The sequence below is a fragment of the Papilio machaon genome, chromosome 10 (assembly GCF_912999745.1).
Source record: "Papilio machaon chromosome 10, ilPapMach1.1, whole genome shotgun sequence".
Classification (NCBI taxonomy): domain Eukaryota; kingdom Metazoa; phylum Arthropoda; class Insecta; order Lepidoptera; family Papilionidae; genus Papilio; species Papilio machaon.
Genome location: NC_059995.1, coordinates 5,304,309 through 5,321,871, shown reverse-complemented (window position 1 = coordinate 5,321,871; position 17,563 = coordinate 5,304,309). Strand labels below are relative to the sequence as shown.

Sequence of the window (17,563 nt, the reverse complement as noted above, 5' to 3'; positions counted from 1 at the left end):
TAAATTCAAACTTATAAAATAAGGATAAAGAGCAAAAATTATTACTAAATTAATAAAAAAAAAAGCATTATGTAGACATAAATTATATTTTAATTGATATGTGACTACCTATATACTTAACATATAACAACAGATATGTACAAAATCAAATTGTAATAATAGACCATATAATTTGACTAAACCTTATGACGTATTTAACGCAATATTAACTTATTAATTATTTTCTATATTTTTCTTAACAAGTATAAATATTATGTATTTACTAATAATAAAATATTTCGACTATATTAAATGTTAAATTAAGACATACGAACTACAATAAATTTGGCTATTCAATAGTACTACGACTGAACTTATCATTCATAACATTTTTTTAAATAAAACTAAAGTTAATTTATTTATACATATAGTTCATTATTTTATTCGATTGCTTTATTTTATATAAATACACCTACTATATACTTCAAAAAGAAGAAGTATTTTATTTTTTTATTTTTACGTATTAAATTAAAACAAGGAGGTGGCATGCAACACTTTACTTGTCTTTTATATTTCAATGTCTGACATTCTTTATAAAATTAGAAAAATAATTTAAAAATATATTTAACACATAAGGTATCCTCTCAAAGGGATCCTTACGAAACAGTTTATGTATAAATCGAGCAAATTTTATACCGTCATTTCCATTTATATTAGTCATCTTAAATTAAAGTCAAGATCAACTTGTATTCGCGTACTTGCGACTCATAAGATAAAATATAAAATATAATGCTCTAAAAATAAATGTACGTTTACTACGCTTCGTCTATGTCTCACGTTAAAATCAAATTTTACTGTCGATTACATCTTATCAAATTAAATGTTACATTGTTAGTGAACTACCCAAAATTCGTTCGATATATTATTCATTACTCTATAGTATTTTCGTAGGAATTATTTGTAGAATGATCTCTCAATGTTATTAAGATATACGACTGAAGTAGTTTGTACAAGAGTTCTATAGTCAAAAACAATGGTACATCTTTTACAAGGCACAATGAAATATTTCAGCACCTTTCAAATAAAGCACAAGAAATATTAAAATTCAAAATCACAGGCAGTAAACAAATGTCCAGTAGAGGATATTAAAGAATATGAACAGTAAAGGAAATAAGATTCGGGAACGTTTGTCGATCCACGTGGCGATCTCTTGTGGGGTCATTGTCGTCCATGTGTGGTGCTTCGGAGGTTCGTCTGACCCCTCGCTGCCACCCGCTCTTTGACCCCCTTGTCCTGTTATCAGGTCGTCGTAGCTCTGCGTCGTTATAGTCGGCAAGTTTAAGGCTGACGGGAAACTCTGAAATATATTATTATAAATATTAGTAACAACCCTGAACATCATGTAAATTAAGTGCTGACAACCCTAAGCTTTCCAAGGGAATCACTTATCAGTGTTTCACTATCATTTTTATTACAACAGCTTATAGCTGTTTTCAAAATTTGGCAATCTTTTGCAATATTTCAGTCCACGCTTTGGGTACAAATAACGCACTTCATGATTACGATTGAAACATTATTTATAAACGTAATAAACATATTAAACTGGATTAAAATATTAAAATACCTTCCACAATCCAGACACAGTAGCTTGAAATCAAGAAAAACGACTTGGTTAAAATTTATTACCTATCCGTCCTCAAACATCAAAAAATTTAATGAAATAAGAACCACGAAGATAATTTATTGGTAACAAACAAATAACTCATTGGTAACCTTGATATTGCTACAAATGAGGTAATCATTTTTAAAAACTATTCGATACAGCAAACACATTTACACGGTTGATTTTTAGTATTAATTACTTATCATTATTATCTGATTAAAGACATGGTTAAAAACCAGATTATATGTGTGCGCGTTCAATCCCGTAAATGGACCATCTACTCTTCTTTTTCCCTGTTCACGCACTTTCCGTATGATAGGTTTTCTTTGCATTTTACAGCTCAAGAATTAATTAAAATACTACTCCTAAGATTCTGAGAAGCCATGCAAAAAGAATACTACATGAAAATTGAAATTAGACCAAACTGAGATTTACAGATAGAAGTGATGACTTACGTGTACAGTGAGGTAGTTGTTGTAGCCGGGTCCGGCGGGATCGCTGCTGGTCTCCTGCTGCAGCGAGGAGCAGGAGCGCGACTTGCTGAGCTGCGGCGACGACTGCAGCTCCTTCTGCAGCTCGCGCCGAGCCAGCCGCGGCGTTAGAGTGCTCTTCAATATGTATTTGCTATTCACTTTCTTCAAACTTACTACCTTCCTATAAATTGATAAAAATGGACGATCATTTACTTATGTCAGTGATGTTTATTATTCGGCTTGTGAGCAGTTTTATTTAAGAAAATTAATTTTATACTGCATATCTTCTGATTTTATGAGAACATTTATTACAAGTACTATGTTATTTGTACATTTATTGTTGTTATTTATAACTAAGCGTCACTTAAATCATCACAAGTACTTACTTTCTTCGCCAAATAGTATTAACAAATGCGAATTCCACGAGAGCTGAGAAGATGAATCCAGTGCAGGCGAGGAACCAGATCTCACTGGCTTTTATATACGAAACCTTCGGCAGCGTCTTCGCTTGAGATGAAGCCAGAGTAATGAATGATAACATTGTACTTGTTCCTGAAATAAGAAATGTAACCGTTAATATACCAACATATGTATGTGCTCACAAACACAATGTAGTAATCCAACGAATTAGAAGAAGTTAATCAAAGAAGATGATTTATGGAGTTTTAGTTTTTGCGTTTTTATAACTTTTAGGATTTGAACCGGTTAAATACATACCTAAAGTAATTCTCGGTGCGGAGGCATCGGCCTGTAGCCAGAATGTAACCCACGACATTGCAACAATCATCATCGAAGGTATGAAGTAATCCATCAGGTAATAACCAACTTCGCGTCCCAATTTAAACGTAAACTTAAGGGCGCTGTAGTTGCCAGCTGAAACGCAATAAATATTTAAATAAACAGTTTACTTTAAGCCGCGCTTCAGTAAGACAAACGGCACGAACACGTAAAAGACATTACATCTACCTCCTCCCAAACGCATGTTCACAATGTCGCCTCGTACGACTGATTCATTCGTCCAGTAATCTAACAGCGAATATTCTGTTAAGTGTAACTCTGATGATAGTCGAACTGGATTGTCCTTCTCCCACATTAGACGAAGTATCGAAGCGTTATATTTCCCTGGAAAAGAGTTAAAGACATTATAATTACTATTATACTTCCGAAAAATATCTCGACACAAATATTTCAACTAACAACAACCAAAGTTGTGTTAAAAATAATAAAGAAGTCATTATTCTGATTTGAACTTACAACTTTCAAGATTCATAGAGCACGTTTGATCATCGAATGGAAACTTTTGTAGGTTCATCCAGCAGTATAGTACAGCTTGCATACGTCTACTGAATAGGACTTCACCGTCAGGTGCTATAGAGATGAGTACGTCTTTACTATCAGTACCCATGAGACTCGACGATTGTTCATTGGACATATACAAGTGTGGCACCCAGATACGTTGCCTCAGATCGCTCTCTCCGATAATCTTCGTTCGCTCCGGAGAATAGAGCGCGTAAGCTAAACGCGCATCCGTCCAGCGTAGTTGCAGAAGAAAGTGCAATTTGAAATTCTGTAAGACATGAAAATTCAGGTGTTAATTAAGAGCTCTTATACAAAAAAGTTTTGAAAGATAGAATTAAAAATTAATAATAAAGACGCCATAAAACAAAATTAAAGCACTTTTACAAAAATCTCTCATCAAAAGCCTAAAGTCTCCTTCAGGATTTCTTAAAGAATTCCACTTTATACATTTAACTGCTTCTGTACAACCTTATGCATTTGCAAATAATAATTTTCTTTCCTTCACAAACCATGTTATTGTGATTTATGACGCTTGACCATGACCCCTTCTCATAGAATTCAATAATAAGAATATAAGAGTGTGTCTCACCAAATCGTGTGCTTCAGCGGGCTGTATAAAGTATACGTAAGCACTAGCGTGTACGTAGACCACTTCACCGGTCTGGTACGTAGGCAGCAGCAGACGGTCGTAGCGGCATTCGTGCGCCAGCCGAGAGAGGAACTCCGACTGTGTGTATATATCTCCCTTTTCAAGTGACGGACACTCCAGCGCCACGTTGGGTCTGGAAACCATATATATTGATCATACAGTAAGAAGAAATAAATTAAAGTCAAGTTCAAATTCCTACCTGATCCCAATCTCTTTTAATGGAGGATGGAGAATAATGGATTCAATAGATTGGTTGATTCGTCCTTTCTTTCGTTACATCCTTCTGGATTATGGTTTATGGTTTTAATGCGGGAGTGAACCGCATCTCATTACATCACTAAACCTTATTATGAGTACGAAACCATATAACATTTATTTGTTAAATTATAATTATCAATTGTCGAGGTATGGATGCTTTTGTGACTTGCAAGTTACAACGTCGATTGCTTTAATTTTTTGGCTTCGTATATGACATGTCCGTATTTGAAGAGACAAGAATACTCCTGACAAATAGTTTCTAAATTATTGACGTATTCTATGAGTACTTAACAGTTTAGTACATTTTACATGTAGTGTAAAATATTTGCGAATAATATACATATTCAAGGACAAAAATCTGCCTCTTTAAGGTGGCTGAGTAGATCAGTCACCTTGTCTAGCATTGCTTCCGATCAGTAAAGATACAAGTGATGTAACACCAAACTAAACACTGGTGTAATTTTTCTGTATAAATTAATCATAATTCCCCTTATAATGGATTCCTAAATTATTAAGTTAATATTACTGAAGTAAAAAGGTTTTATGGGAATTTTCGGATTTTGTAATAGACGGTTGTACTTGTATGGTTTGTAAAAGACGGTGTAATAGACGGAAAACTTAAGGGATTGTACGCATAAGTTTTTATATACTTATTGGTTGAAATACAAAAATAATTTATAGTAAACAAAATATTAAACTATAAAAATAGTTTCCTTAATGTGGGTTTCCCAGAACAAAATCTCCGTTTGAAAGAGTTTGTTGTCTTGTCTAAAATATATCAGGAATGACGATATGTTTTATGCAGAGATTTTGGTCTCACAAACCCATGGTTACTTAAGGTTTTGTATGATGATTCGTTACGCTAGTTCCTACTCCTGAAAGAACTGGTTACTATTTACTTAGATCGTTAGAAAAATCTTACTTCTTCTTATAGGCAATTGTAATACCAAATTAATACATCGCAATAGTTATTTTTAGGAATGTTAAAATTAAAACAAACAAATTCAGAAAATAGTCAAATTCATTAGCGAGTATACATTTACGTTATCGCATCAAATTGGGCAAACCATTTACGTCAGGTTACTTTGGGTTTCTAATATATCTTGTAAAGATAAAAATGGTATATTTTTGTAGTCTTTGAATATTATTAAGAGAAAATATTAAAAACATAGTTATGTTTTCCTCAATTCGGTAAACTAAAGTACTTAAAGATATAGTTAAACAAAGTCATAAATAAAACATATTATTTGTTTAGTAATCATTAAAACGTTAAATGATCTACTAAGGAATCGCATCACGCGCGAGCATGCAGACTCCAAGCAAACCATGCTTCCAAACAATGCCTCAACAATAGCATCTCTTATCATTTATTAACAGAAACATTATGCGCACTTTATTGTAAAACGTATGCAAACGCGCAAGAAAGGTATCGGGACGCTCATTTACTTTGTCACGTACTGCTAGTTGTTAGGGATGTTATTTAACATATCAATAGAGAAAAATAACGATACACATATTACAACCTTTACATTTATTTTAATTTTAATAGCTTAAATAACTCTGAAATATATTTGAAAGATTTAATAAAAACCTTACGATCGTCATACCAACCAATGGCAATTCTCAAAAATACTTGCTATATGCCTTTTTTTTGGTTTCGAGGGGGAAATCTTAACAAAGATGCTTCTGGTGAGAATCAGCATTATGTGGGGTTTACCTACTAAAACCCCTCGATGGCCATCTTCCAGTATGACGGCGGCGTCTCCGGAGGAATACATCGGTGGCCCATACACTCACCTCAAGCGTGACCAGGTTTAACAAACTCTCCCTTTCCAGCGCTGCGTAACACGGTGGTAAACGAGTAAGCGGCTACCTAATTTGCCGAAATGGCGAAGCATCCGCTGCCCATAGATATCCGCAATTGCAGATACGCAAATTACATGAAAACATTTGGTACCAAACACAACTAAACAAATACTGGGAACATATAAAGTACAGTTAATTAAGCTAATATGATACCGTTACCAAAATTCCAAATATGGTTATTGATGTTTAAAATACGCTGCAACCCTAGTTACATTGCAATAATAATGCCGCTTAAAGCTCTTTTCTAAATAACGATACCTTTGTTTGCAGTCGGTCGTTATTTTAGGTTAATACAGATTCATTGCGGAACAAGGTCGTAACTGCCGACGGCGATGCTGCAAATATTTGTACACCGATAACATTATGAGCCAAATCGTTGTGATAGCAACAGATTTGCTCTCAGATTAACCCGCTAAGCCATTACCTACGTCTTCGTTAAATATATTTAACTATGAACAAGAAGAACTCCGCTCCTGTTACCTTGTGAAAGTAAACCTACATTGTATGTTTATACGAAACGAAAGATAATCTAAGCACTAACATATTAGTTAAATAAAAGTAATCGGAGCAGTTGTAGAGCTAACTAAAGTATGTTAGGTCCACGAATTTTTACTAGAACTATACTCTAGATGCGAAGGCCACAAACCGGGCAACTAAAAAACAACAGTTCTAAATTATTTTGATATTTTTGGGAATAGAAAGAACCTTAATACTTACTTCATTAATACTCATTAGTTAAAATTTAATCCTAATTTATATTACAAAGCCCGTGGAATAAAGTCAACGCCGTGCAGTGTTACAATTCACACAAAGGTTATAAATAATGAGACAAATATGATAACTGATAAGACACTTTAAAACATAACATTATATCTTTGTTCCAATTTTAATGTATTTATAATTAATTTGTACCTCAAAATGTTGTTGTATGCTGTAATATTTAACGTAACATTTAAAACAATTTAATCGATCTGCTAATTCGTTAACTCATTATAAATATATAAGGGCACATCTGAATATAATAACAATCGCATAACATTTCAAAAAACACAAGTTATTTTTTTTATATAATCACTAAGTTTTCGAATGAAATTACTTAGAGTGAGCGACTTTATTAAGTATTATTTTGAGTTAAGTGTTGTTAATAGGAAATAATAACAGATTATAAAAATCTTGTCCTAAGAACTAATTTTAATACGTTTATTTGTCAAACTACACTTGATGACATCAAGTACGAATCCGTGCAATATCATTATTTAAAACTTATTTGTCAATACTGCAATCGTTGTCTTATGTTAATAACTCATTACATTATAAAAAGATTAACATATATAAACAGCGGGCAATAAATTTCATAACACGTACCGGTATTAGAGACGTAACAAATAAATCTAAAATGGTTTTCTTATGCATAAATTACAAAACGCATTGTAAAATTGAATGTAAGTTAACTTTACAACAATACTAGCCGTCGCCGGCGACTCCGTACGGGCGGAATTAGAGAAAAACTTCATTAGTAGCCTATGTGTTCTTCCAGACTATGTTGTACAAATTTCATCGAGAACAGTTCAGCCGTTTTGGTAATACCTTCTGAGAAACATCGAAACTTTTATAATAATAGTACGAAGTACGATAATAAGATTAGTAAGAAGTAGGAAGCAAGATCTAATAAATAATGTAACTAAAAATTTTTATTTACATTACTCCGGATCATTATGAATAACATCATGATTTTACTTATTAGAATGTATACGTTATAAGTAAAATCTATTAGTATACGTTTACACTCTAATAAGTTAAATCAACAAGTATAACCGAACTCGGTCCCAACATTTTTCTTTTAACAAAACATAAAACGAAAACAATTTCATATCAAATAAATTTTATTAGGACCAAAAGTTAAACAAAACAACAAAACTTCAAATCCACTGTTTATACCAAAACATGGGCTAAAGAAGACAAACATTAAATATGAAATGACATGTATATCCTTGGTACTAATTTTGAGAAATAACCAGCCTGCATGAAGGTGATCTGAATATACCCATTTCGAGTAAAAATTCACTTAGGTCACTAAAGTTTTTCAGACCTCAACTTAGGGGAGATAACCTAAACTTGGACTTGACTGTGACTACTCTTAAATCTTAATCATATAAGTGACACTGTCATATGTCAACAGTCTACCGCGTTACGATGACGTAGACCAATGCGTCAGACTAATGTCAATCATTATCTCGCTGCTTTAAAATTCAAGGCTTAAGAAATGTTTAAACGACACAAAGATGTTTTTACGACAGGGCTAGTATCAACGTGTGTCGATCAATTAATGTCAGACGTAGACCGCATACCTTCTAAACCAGGAAGTTTGACACCACGCAGATGTGAACATGCGAGACTGACGAATTATATAACACCACCAGATAATAACCCGCAGCAATCTTCAATGTTTTTATCTGGTTATAATGAGTTATCAACCCTTTACCAAACTAATAAAATTTATGCCAAAACCAACATTTCAAATCAATCCGCATTTCCTTCTTTAGCTGGCAATTTAACTTTATCATATGTACGTAAAATTATAAAATCAACTGTTATATAAAACGCCGTACAATTGGTGCATCGGTTTGTTTACTTTTTACTTGTAAAATTATCAAAATAAGATAAAGTGATATGAACAATTAGATAATGTCTTGTAAATATGCACAATTATTCATTTAGCTTTATTTAAGTGACGCAGTAAACTTAATCTTACATGATACCATCGTATAATAAATACAATAACACTGATACGTTTACAGAAAATGGATGAGAAACTGGGAAATGTAAATAAAACAATTGCGAAATGATAATCAACTTAAATCGAATTGAATTATCGAAATATTTTAATATCTTATAATAAATCTTAACCAAATCTTAAAAAAAACATAAACATAGTCTGAAGCGCAGATGAATGAATAAATGTAATCAAGATTTTCACGTAATAAATATTTTACGATATTTACGTCCGGTCTAGAAACTGAAATTTGTAATATCTGCCAAGTTCTCAGTCACGGGTGTAATAATTGATAATTCTTCTGTCTAATCGTAACCACAATCAATTTAAATAATAACTAGCTGTTGTCCTCGACAGCGTCCGCGCGGAATAAAAATAATTAATAGCCTATGTGTTCTTCCAGGCTACGTCTACATCTATGCCAATATTCACTACGACCCGTTGAGAGCTATTCTGGAGACTTCTTCTAACAAACATGAATGGGTGGGTGATCCATCTTTCCATCAAAACATGTACCTAAATCTTTTCTTATGATTATCTAGATAAAACTTGTTTGATAGCAAAAGGGGCCTTATATAAACTCGAATTAGTAAAGTTTTATTACCTAATCTATCTCAATTCGTTTGAGAAGTAAATTTACATTTTTTTATCACGAGTAAAGCTACGTAGGTGCTATAAAAGTGTCCGGCGAGCTATCGCCTACGACCTGATTTAGCTAAATGCCGACACTGACTAGAGTCGTCTTCGTAAATAATAAATATTATCTTTAAATACGTATCCATTTAGAGGCTCAGAACTTACAATAAGTTAGGTATGACTAGGCAATAGTCAACCACGCAGGCACTGTGCGGGTTGGTAGACTTTACACATATCTTTGTCGTTGTTGTTATTGTCATGACGTTTTCCTTCAACGTGAGGACGTTGAATAAATGTACATACGTTAATCGAAAAACACATTTGTACATGGCAGGATTCGTACCCAGGAACTGCAGATTGCAAGTCAACTGCTTAACCCCTGAGCCACCGAAGCTCAATTTAAAAGATCGGTTAAACCACTCTTCATAATATACCTAAAGTATCAGAAACAATAGCACAAATTTAATATAAGTATCATTTATTGACAGAATTAACTATTAAAAGGGTGACTTTGAAACAAACAATAAGTTAATTAAAGTAGGATTAGGATTTGATGTAATCGCAAAATACAAAGACTTAAATTATATTGCTTGATTGATGTTAAATGTCGTAAACATTTTCCAAATGTCCAAACAGCAAAAATTCCGTTTTTACTGTTTAAAATCGAATTAATAGAAAAACTAAGATGCATTATTACATAAGGTTTTAAAAGTTTTAGAAATTATATTGAAATGTAGTAGGAAAAGGTTGATGTTTACCGGTAAATTGTAACCTTTACTGTTCGGACTTTTACAGTTTAAGTAACACGTTACGTATGTTTGATACGTTTGTTGGCAACGCATAAATCTACAGATAACACCAAGGAATAATGCATCATTCATCACAAACGTGTAAACAAATATTTTATAATTTTATTACGATAATGATGTCGCAGCTTCACATATTTGTCAGGAACTGAAATAAGATATATTATCTTTGTGTGTAAATTAAATTTTATTTTCAATAATTATTAAGCCGATAGTAAAATAGATTGTGTTATTATGAAGTTTAAGATCTTCGCAGAATTTTTTTCGAAGTATATCAAGTTTTAAGAACCGTTTTCTCTGTGAACAATTACCAGACTTTATATTTAATGATGTAAGTAAATTCTTCAAATTGTTCTATTTGTTTCAATCGTCACTTGTCAATAAAGAGTTCACTTTACCTTAATTTCATGGCCATGGATAAGGAAAGTCGATTTGGAAAGAGACTCTCATTAACTGGCTTCATATCAAAGAATGCGCGTTCGTGACGCCTTTGCAAGGCCACATAGTCCTGTCAACTGTTACCGCACGCCGCCATATGCATCAAAATGGCCGATTCTCAACGTATTGTTTCTAAACTCTGTTATAGTATTTATATGATTATGTTAATCAGTTGCGTGAGTTAATCATATAACGACTACACGTTACATATCTTTAACTATCTTTTATTTTTAAGAATTGCACATAAAGATGTAAGCCTTAAAATGTTTAGCAACATAAAGTGGCGAATGCCTATTGTAAAAAAATAAACTAGTAGTTATAAGACAATGACTAGCAATGGTTACAAAACACTTCAAAATTGGATCCCATAATTTCTAACAAAGTCTAGCTAAAATAGTGATTATTTAAAATAGTGTCATTGTAATTGACAGTCACGTTCACAAGTTTTTGAACGTAACAGATGTTCTTAAACATTTTCAAAGTTGAACCATATCGTATTGTAATTAGTGTTTCTAAATAATTCGCGTCGATGATCGGTCTACCTTGACCGTGCGGCGACGGTCTCGAACGGTCATGTGACCGTCGAAGCAATAGCGGCTCTATCAATTACAAACTCGATGAAAAATCAAAGACTTTTCAATACTTCATTATTTAAACTCATTGCCTTTCCGCATGTGTAGTATTGCTAGTAAGTGAATGCTTGTATCTACTATATGTAACATATATGTATGTGTAACGTATTAAAAATGTTAAGCCTAAGGTTTTGATATGATATGGTTTGCGCTAATTCCTAAATGAGGATTCGAACTAACAACCTCATACTTCGTAATCCTTATTTCGCCAATTCCAAGAAATCGCGTTTAAAATTGTAAATTGTTACGACTTATTTATAAAACAGTAATATTTAAAAATTAAATAAGAAATTAATATGTACAGTAAAAAGCAGAAAAAAAGAGTAAAATATTCTTAATTGATTTAACGCATAAAATTATTTGTCAATGAATGTATTACTTCAATACTATTACATCACAAATCGATCAATGCCACTCGGGTCACTGTCATTGAGCGTACTCTTAATAGTAAATGAAGCGTATACAATTGTTTACACTGGATGCTACAAACCACTTTAATGTAAATACAAGTCTCCGCTGACGCTCTCCAATTTAAAAAATTGCTTCGTACCTTGCAACTGGGTGGGGTTTATCTCCTTCATAAAAAGAACTTATGATGATGACCTCTGATTATGTTCTGACTTTGTCAATAGTGTAGTGTTAAATTCATATGCCACCGCAAACTATCTCTTCTTATATTGTGAGTAGTTAAAAAAATGACTAAATTGTGTCTGCGTAAAATCAAATAGATATTTTACATTTTACACAGTTTCATATTGAAACGTAAGAATTACGGTAACGTGTGTCACTTTAGCGCATTCATTAACTTAATTGCTAAGGGTAAAACAAAAGGCCGGTGGTACCTTGAATCCTCATTCGAGTGCGCGGCACGACTCGGCTAAGGTTGAGTGTAAAATGTAATCTCCAATTTATCGGGAATAAATTACTTTTATAGCTACTTTAAACATCAAATGCATTTGAATCTTTTATTAATTAGATGATACGAAAACATTGTAATACACACAAACGAACCAAACTAATCTTCTCATGGTTAGAAGGACATAATATTTATTATAAATTTATTTCTACATTTTTTTTTTCTGTTCTTTCTTATTGTTTATATAAAGATTTTACAGATCTGGAAGATTTTTTGTATGTTTTAACGAAATAGTTTACAATTACTATTGCTTATTTTGTGGTGTTGATCAAAATGCCCGTGTATTTTGACATAAGGCCAATATGAGATAATAATAACGAGGGCGCCAACCTATCGCGGCTCCTTGGCAGCTATCAAAAAGGAAACCGATATAATTTAACTAATTTGAAGTGGTTATTATAGTGTTCAAGTGTCATCAAGGATTCATAGAAAACTGAAACAGACAAATCACTTCAATCAGAACACGCCTGATATGTTTAATGACCCGGTTTCATTACCTTCATTATCAGAATACTTGTTTTTCTGAGAAGCGAAGCCTAAATCTTAATCTAACTAATATTATAAATGCGAAGGTTTGGATGTAGGTATGTATGGAGGGATGAATAGATGGATTTTTGTCAGAAGTTATCAGCAGAATGGCTCAACGGATCTAAATGAAGATCGATTGGCATAGATGTAGAACATAGTACTGGAACATAGGCTACTAATTAAGGTTTTACTTAAAACAAACTGCAAGTAGTTAAGTAAATTCAACGACGAATGTTTTCCATGGTGCCTCTGGACTATTCTGAATAATAACCTGACCAAATGAGGTTCTTTCGACCTCAAAGAGAGAGAGTAGATGTCACCGGATTAACTTTAACTACTTCGTTAGGAATATGCCTCGACAAATTGAATTCGTGAATTTATTCATTTAATATGAAATATACAGAGTCTTACATTTTGACTAAACAAATTTCAAATGGGCGATGTACACGATTTTCCGGGGACATTTGTAAACACAATGATTAGCAAAATTACTTTTTAGCAAAATATATATGTCTGTGTGAAATCATGACTGATAAACTGTCCGCTGGAGTGCGATCGTGAGGTTATGATTACATTACAAATGATCGTTATTAGTTTATTTGCGAATATAGAGCGTTACCCTAAAAGTTAATGTAAATAATTCATGTTTACATGTATAACTAAAAAAAAGATCACATGCGTCAATGGCGACAACATGTTCTAAAGCACTCTTGTATGTAATTTCTCAACGTGTTATGTACCAATGTATAAGTCTAAAAAAAATCGTTCCATCTATTGGTAGACTTTTGTTGTTTTTGAGAACTGGAAGTATCGGTAGTCGTGTGAAATAACATATTTAAAAACATAATGACATTTTACAGTTTAGTTTTGCACAGCTAGTTTTTTTATGATTTATCGCTCTAGGGCACCATGGTACACAATACAGTTTGCTTTTATTAGGCTAGTTAACAAATTCAACAAAAATATACAGTAAGAATGATAAATATAATAATAAGTTTTCTTGTATGTGAGGTAGGCTGCAGAATCAGTAATATTACGTTAATCAATCAAAATTTCTTTTGACCATTTCTGTAGCAATTGTTTAACGAATAAGTTGTTCTCCATTTATCCGAAATACGGAATTCTTAGACAATGCTAATGCACGGTCATGGCAAATTATCGGACCGTGTCCGCAGAGACGTTCTCAACACTTTTTTTATCAGACAGCTCGCTACAATGCTTCACTTCAAATTATTACTCTTTAAACGATTATGGAATATGTTTATTTATAAAAAGGGTAAAAGATATGTATCTTTTCTATTAAACAAAACTTAAATTAGCACAAGAACAGTATAATTGAGGAAAATCTATGTACTTTAGATGTTGTTTTTAGTTTACATGTGTAAAACATATTTAAAATGTATTATCAGAAGGGCAATTTTCTTGATTATCATAATTTATCACCACATCTGCAACATAATAAATTATGAGAAAGGAATCCCGTAGGATTTGACCAGGGCTTCCCAAAGTCCTCTTTTTCAGGGACCACTACTATTTTACTTTTCTTAGAATGGACTACAATTTTAAAATAGAATCATCAAAAATAGTTTTTAGTTACTTTTTTGCAAACTTTTCATTGAAATTTTTAAAAATAATGAAATTTCATACACGCTTTACAAGAATGACTATATTGTTAGGTTAGGTATTTAAACGTAATTTTTGGACATTAGAAATGGTATGGTGCATTGTGACGATATCGTGTTGGTCGAGGCTATCTCAAAAGATTAGTCCATCTCACTAAAGATAAGGACGTAAACTCAGGACTTAATTAATCCTAGGATAAAATGCCTCAAACGTTAATTGTAGACATGCAAATGAAAGATATAATCTTCATAAAGACTATAAACCTTAAAAATGTTGATTGCAGAATTGAAAGTTGCTTTTGATTAAAAAAAAGACAATAGAGAAAATCTATTTATCTGGTGCTATGATCGTTATTTGATATAAATATTTAAGACAACCAGGCGAATTACAAGTACGCGCTTTAATATTTATGTTAAAAAAATAAGGTGTTTAACAAAGACAATATGAACAAGACACGTGTTTTTATATGACCTATATTTCCTAGATGTATCTAGATTTCCCATCAATAAAATGAAAAATATTTTCTTTAAACTTAGACAGCAGATATCTCGTTTGCATATCCAGCTACCCTTGTGTTATAAAGTAATAGAATAAATATGTACTTACATTAATCATAATACAAATATTAGATGCTGACTAATTTAAACTATAAATAACCTTATCACGAAGTTAAATCGAAGCTGAAGGTGTATTACAAAAACATTTGTCATATTTAAAATATGCTACAGCAAAAATAAAAACCTGATACCTCGCAACTTTTTTAACCATTTCGCCACCACTTCGCGTAATAATAATTAGTAATGTGTATAATCAAAGTTTTCCTAGATTTCCGCTAATAAGTTATATATACCTCATAGACACGCAATCTTTACTCAAATATAAGACCAATATTAACTTGCACGACAAATTCTTCGCTTCGATGGCAGCAAATAACAAGACTATAATAGTACGCGCAGTGGCTGTCGTTGTTAATTAAATTAACTTATTCAAATTACACTCACTAATAGATAAAATAAAAATGTAATGTACGTGACAATTAGAACGTAATCTTGATTCACTTTAACTATTTGATACATTAAATCGATATATCTAGAGAAAGAAAATATCTATAATTTTACATTCTAAATACAATATCAATTAAGGGAAAGCTTTATTATGACTAATGTCGTATTTCAAAACATTATTTTTATATCACCTGAATACGCCGAAATAGCGAAGCTAGCACTGCCCATAAACCACCATAGTTTCAGATGCGTTGCCTACCTTTAATACGAATGACGCACACAAAAAGGGCATATCCCTTATCTATCCTCCCCCTCCGCTGTTAATTCCTCTTTCCCTTCCCATCCATTCTTTATAAGAAAAGGGAAAGAGGACTAAAATTAAGCCTCGGCCACGAACACTTATCAGGCTTAACGCGAAACTGCTCCCACTTCACGCCTGTCTTCTATGTGGTCGTGATATTGCACTGATCTCTGCAGCCCATTCGTGCAATAAATGTTATTGTTGCTGGCTTCTATCAGTGTTCAAAAACTCAAATCTTCATAATCACACTAAGATAGCCAACTTTCGATTGTAAATGGTAGTTTATTTTTAAATCTGTTTATAATAAATATATGTCAATTGCTATTTTATATAGTTTTCTTTAACAAACAAAATTATAGCCATGGATAACTTAACGTACTATAATTGAGCACCTAATTAGTATAAAGAGACGCATTAGTTCTACTAATTAGTACAGATTCAAATCGAACCGAAATAAGATTTTCGCAGATATTCAATATAGATAACGTTAGTATTAGTAACGTAGATTGTAGAGCTTATCGTATTTTACATAACAAAATATAAATTGCTGAACTAATGCAGGGTACCTATAGCTTCTAAAACAGCCGACACATATATCGCGTAGGTAGTTCTACAAAATTAGTATAATGATCTACGTAATATTACGAGAATCCACTAGAAAAATAAAAAGAGCGGCAATGGACCAATCTAGTTTTAAGTTTAGTATGCTTTTTATTGAGCAACAATCGAATAGTTAAGAATATAGGGCTATAACAGCATATAAAAAATAAATGAGGAATATACAGTAAAGCGAGGGTATCACAGTTCTTATAAGAAAATTGAACATGTGTAATTTTTTTCTCTTACATAAAATGTGGGATTTAGAAAGTATACCCTATATTTTGTTGGTATATTTATCCGCGATACGGAGATCTAACTTGAACTTAAAACGTTTTACCCCAAAAATAAACTAGCTCATTAAAATTGTAAATAGCTTTTTCATATTATCTGTTGCTGTTCTTCTTTCAATATGACTTTTTTGGACTTAAATTTTGTAATAACGCCAGATAAATAGATAGAAAAGTGTTCGGTATATTTATCCATTGGTGCGTTCTGTTATGAATGAATAATGGCGTCGCAAGGTTCCTAATTCATCTTGCACACACATATATAGCATGTCTACAACCTATTGTTTACTTTGATAGTTTTATGTATTTTGAACATAGGAATCCAATAGGAATATTTGTAAAGTATTAAGAATTATCTGGTTTAAAATGTTGAGTCCTTTTTTCGAGTAATCATTATTAAATAAATTAACGAAATCGACAATCTAAATTAAATTCATTCGTTTAAGCAAAGTACAATCACTAAAAAAAAGTATTACATAAAAATAGGATATATAACTTACGTTGTTTTTTGTCCTGATACATTATTAAACATAAATACAGTCAACGCACATATTAAAAAAGTTTTTAAGCTCATTTTGAAGAATTTAACATAACAACGCGGTTTTTACTCGCGTTCGATGTCCAAACGACGTCTACACCGCACGACTGTTGCACCACTACTGATCTATGCACAGAGCAATAATTAGGGAGGCTATTTTTCCGTACCACTTAGTTGGAGGTTGCGCGCGCGCTGTTTGCTATGAGCTTTTACACATATACATACATTTAAAGGATAAATTAACACAGTAGCTTAATTAAATTTTAAACAATATTATGTGCGTCATTACCAGAT

At 32.3% G+C, this 17,563-nt stretch overlaps 1 protein-coding gene across 2 annotated transcripts; it reads right to left on the bottom strand.

The window, feature by feature from the left end:
* Window positions 1–566: 566 nt before the first annotated feature.
* On the bottom strand, window positions 567–17,551 carry LOC106717984 (pH-sensitive chloride channel 2). Of its 2 annotated transcripts, none has more exons than XM_045679880.1 (8): window positions 17,232–17,551; window positions 4,004–4,196; window positions 3,370–3,682; window positions 3,076–3,237; window positions 2,833–2,988; window positions 2,502–2,667; window positions 2,098–2,296; window positions 567–1,336 (listed from the first exon to the last, which is right to left on the bottom strand). In XM_045679880.1, the coding sequence occupies exons 1-8, from the start codon at window positions 17,303–17,305 to the stop codon at window positions 1,091–1,093; spliced, it is 1,509 nt and encodes a 502-aa protein (XP_045535836.1). In that variant the 5' UTR covers window positions 17,306–17,551; the 3' UTR covers window positions 567–1,090. The 2 variants fall into 2 exon arrangements, with proteins under 2 accessions (XP_045535836.1, XP_045535838.1); XM_045679882.1 differs by having other exon boundaries at window positions 3,082–3,237.
* Between the last annotated feature and the right edge of the window lie 12 nt (window positions 17,552–17,563).

Excerpts from the sequence above, each read along its gene's own strand:
- LOC106717984 (XM_045679880.1), bottom strand. The coding sequence starts at position 17,305 with ATGAGCTTAAAAACTTTTTTAATATGTGCGTTGACTGTATTTATGTTT. Across the intron at positions 3,238-3,369 it reads CTCTATGAATCTTGAAAGTT|GGAAATATAACGCTTCGATA; the intron begins GTAAGTTCAAAT and ends ACTCTTTTCCAG. Across the intron at positions 2,297-2,501 it reads AATACTATTTGGCGAAGAAA|GAAGGTAGTAAGTTTGAAGA; the intron begins GTAAGTACTTGT and ends ATCAATTTATAG.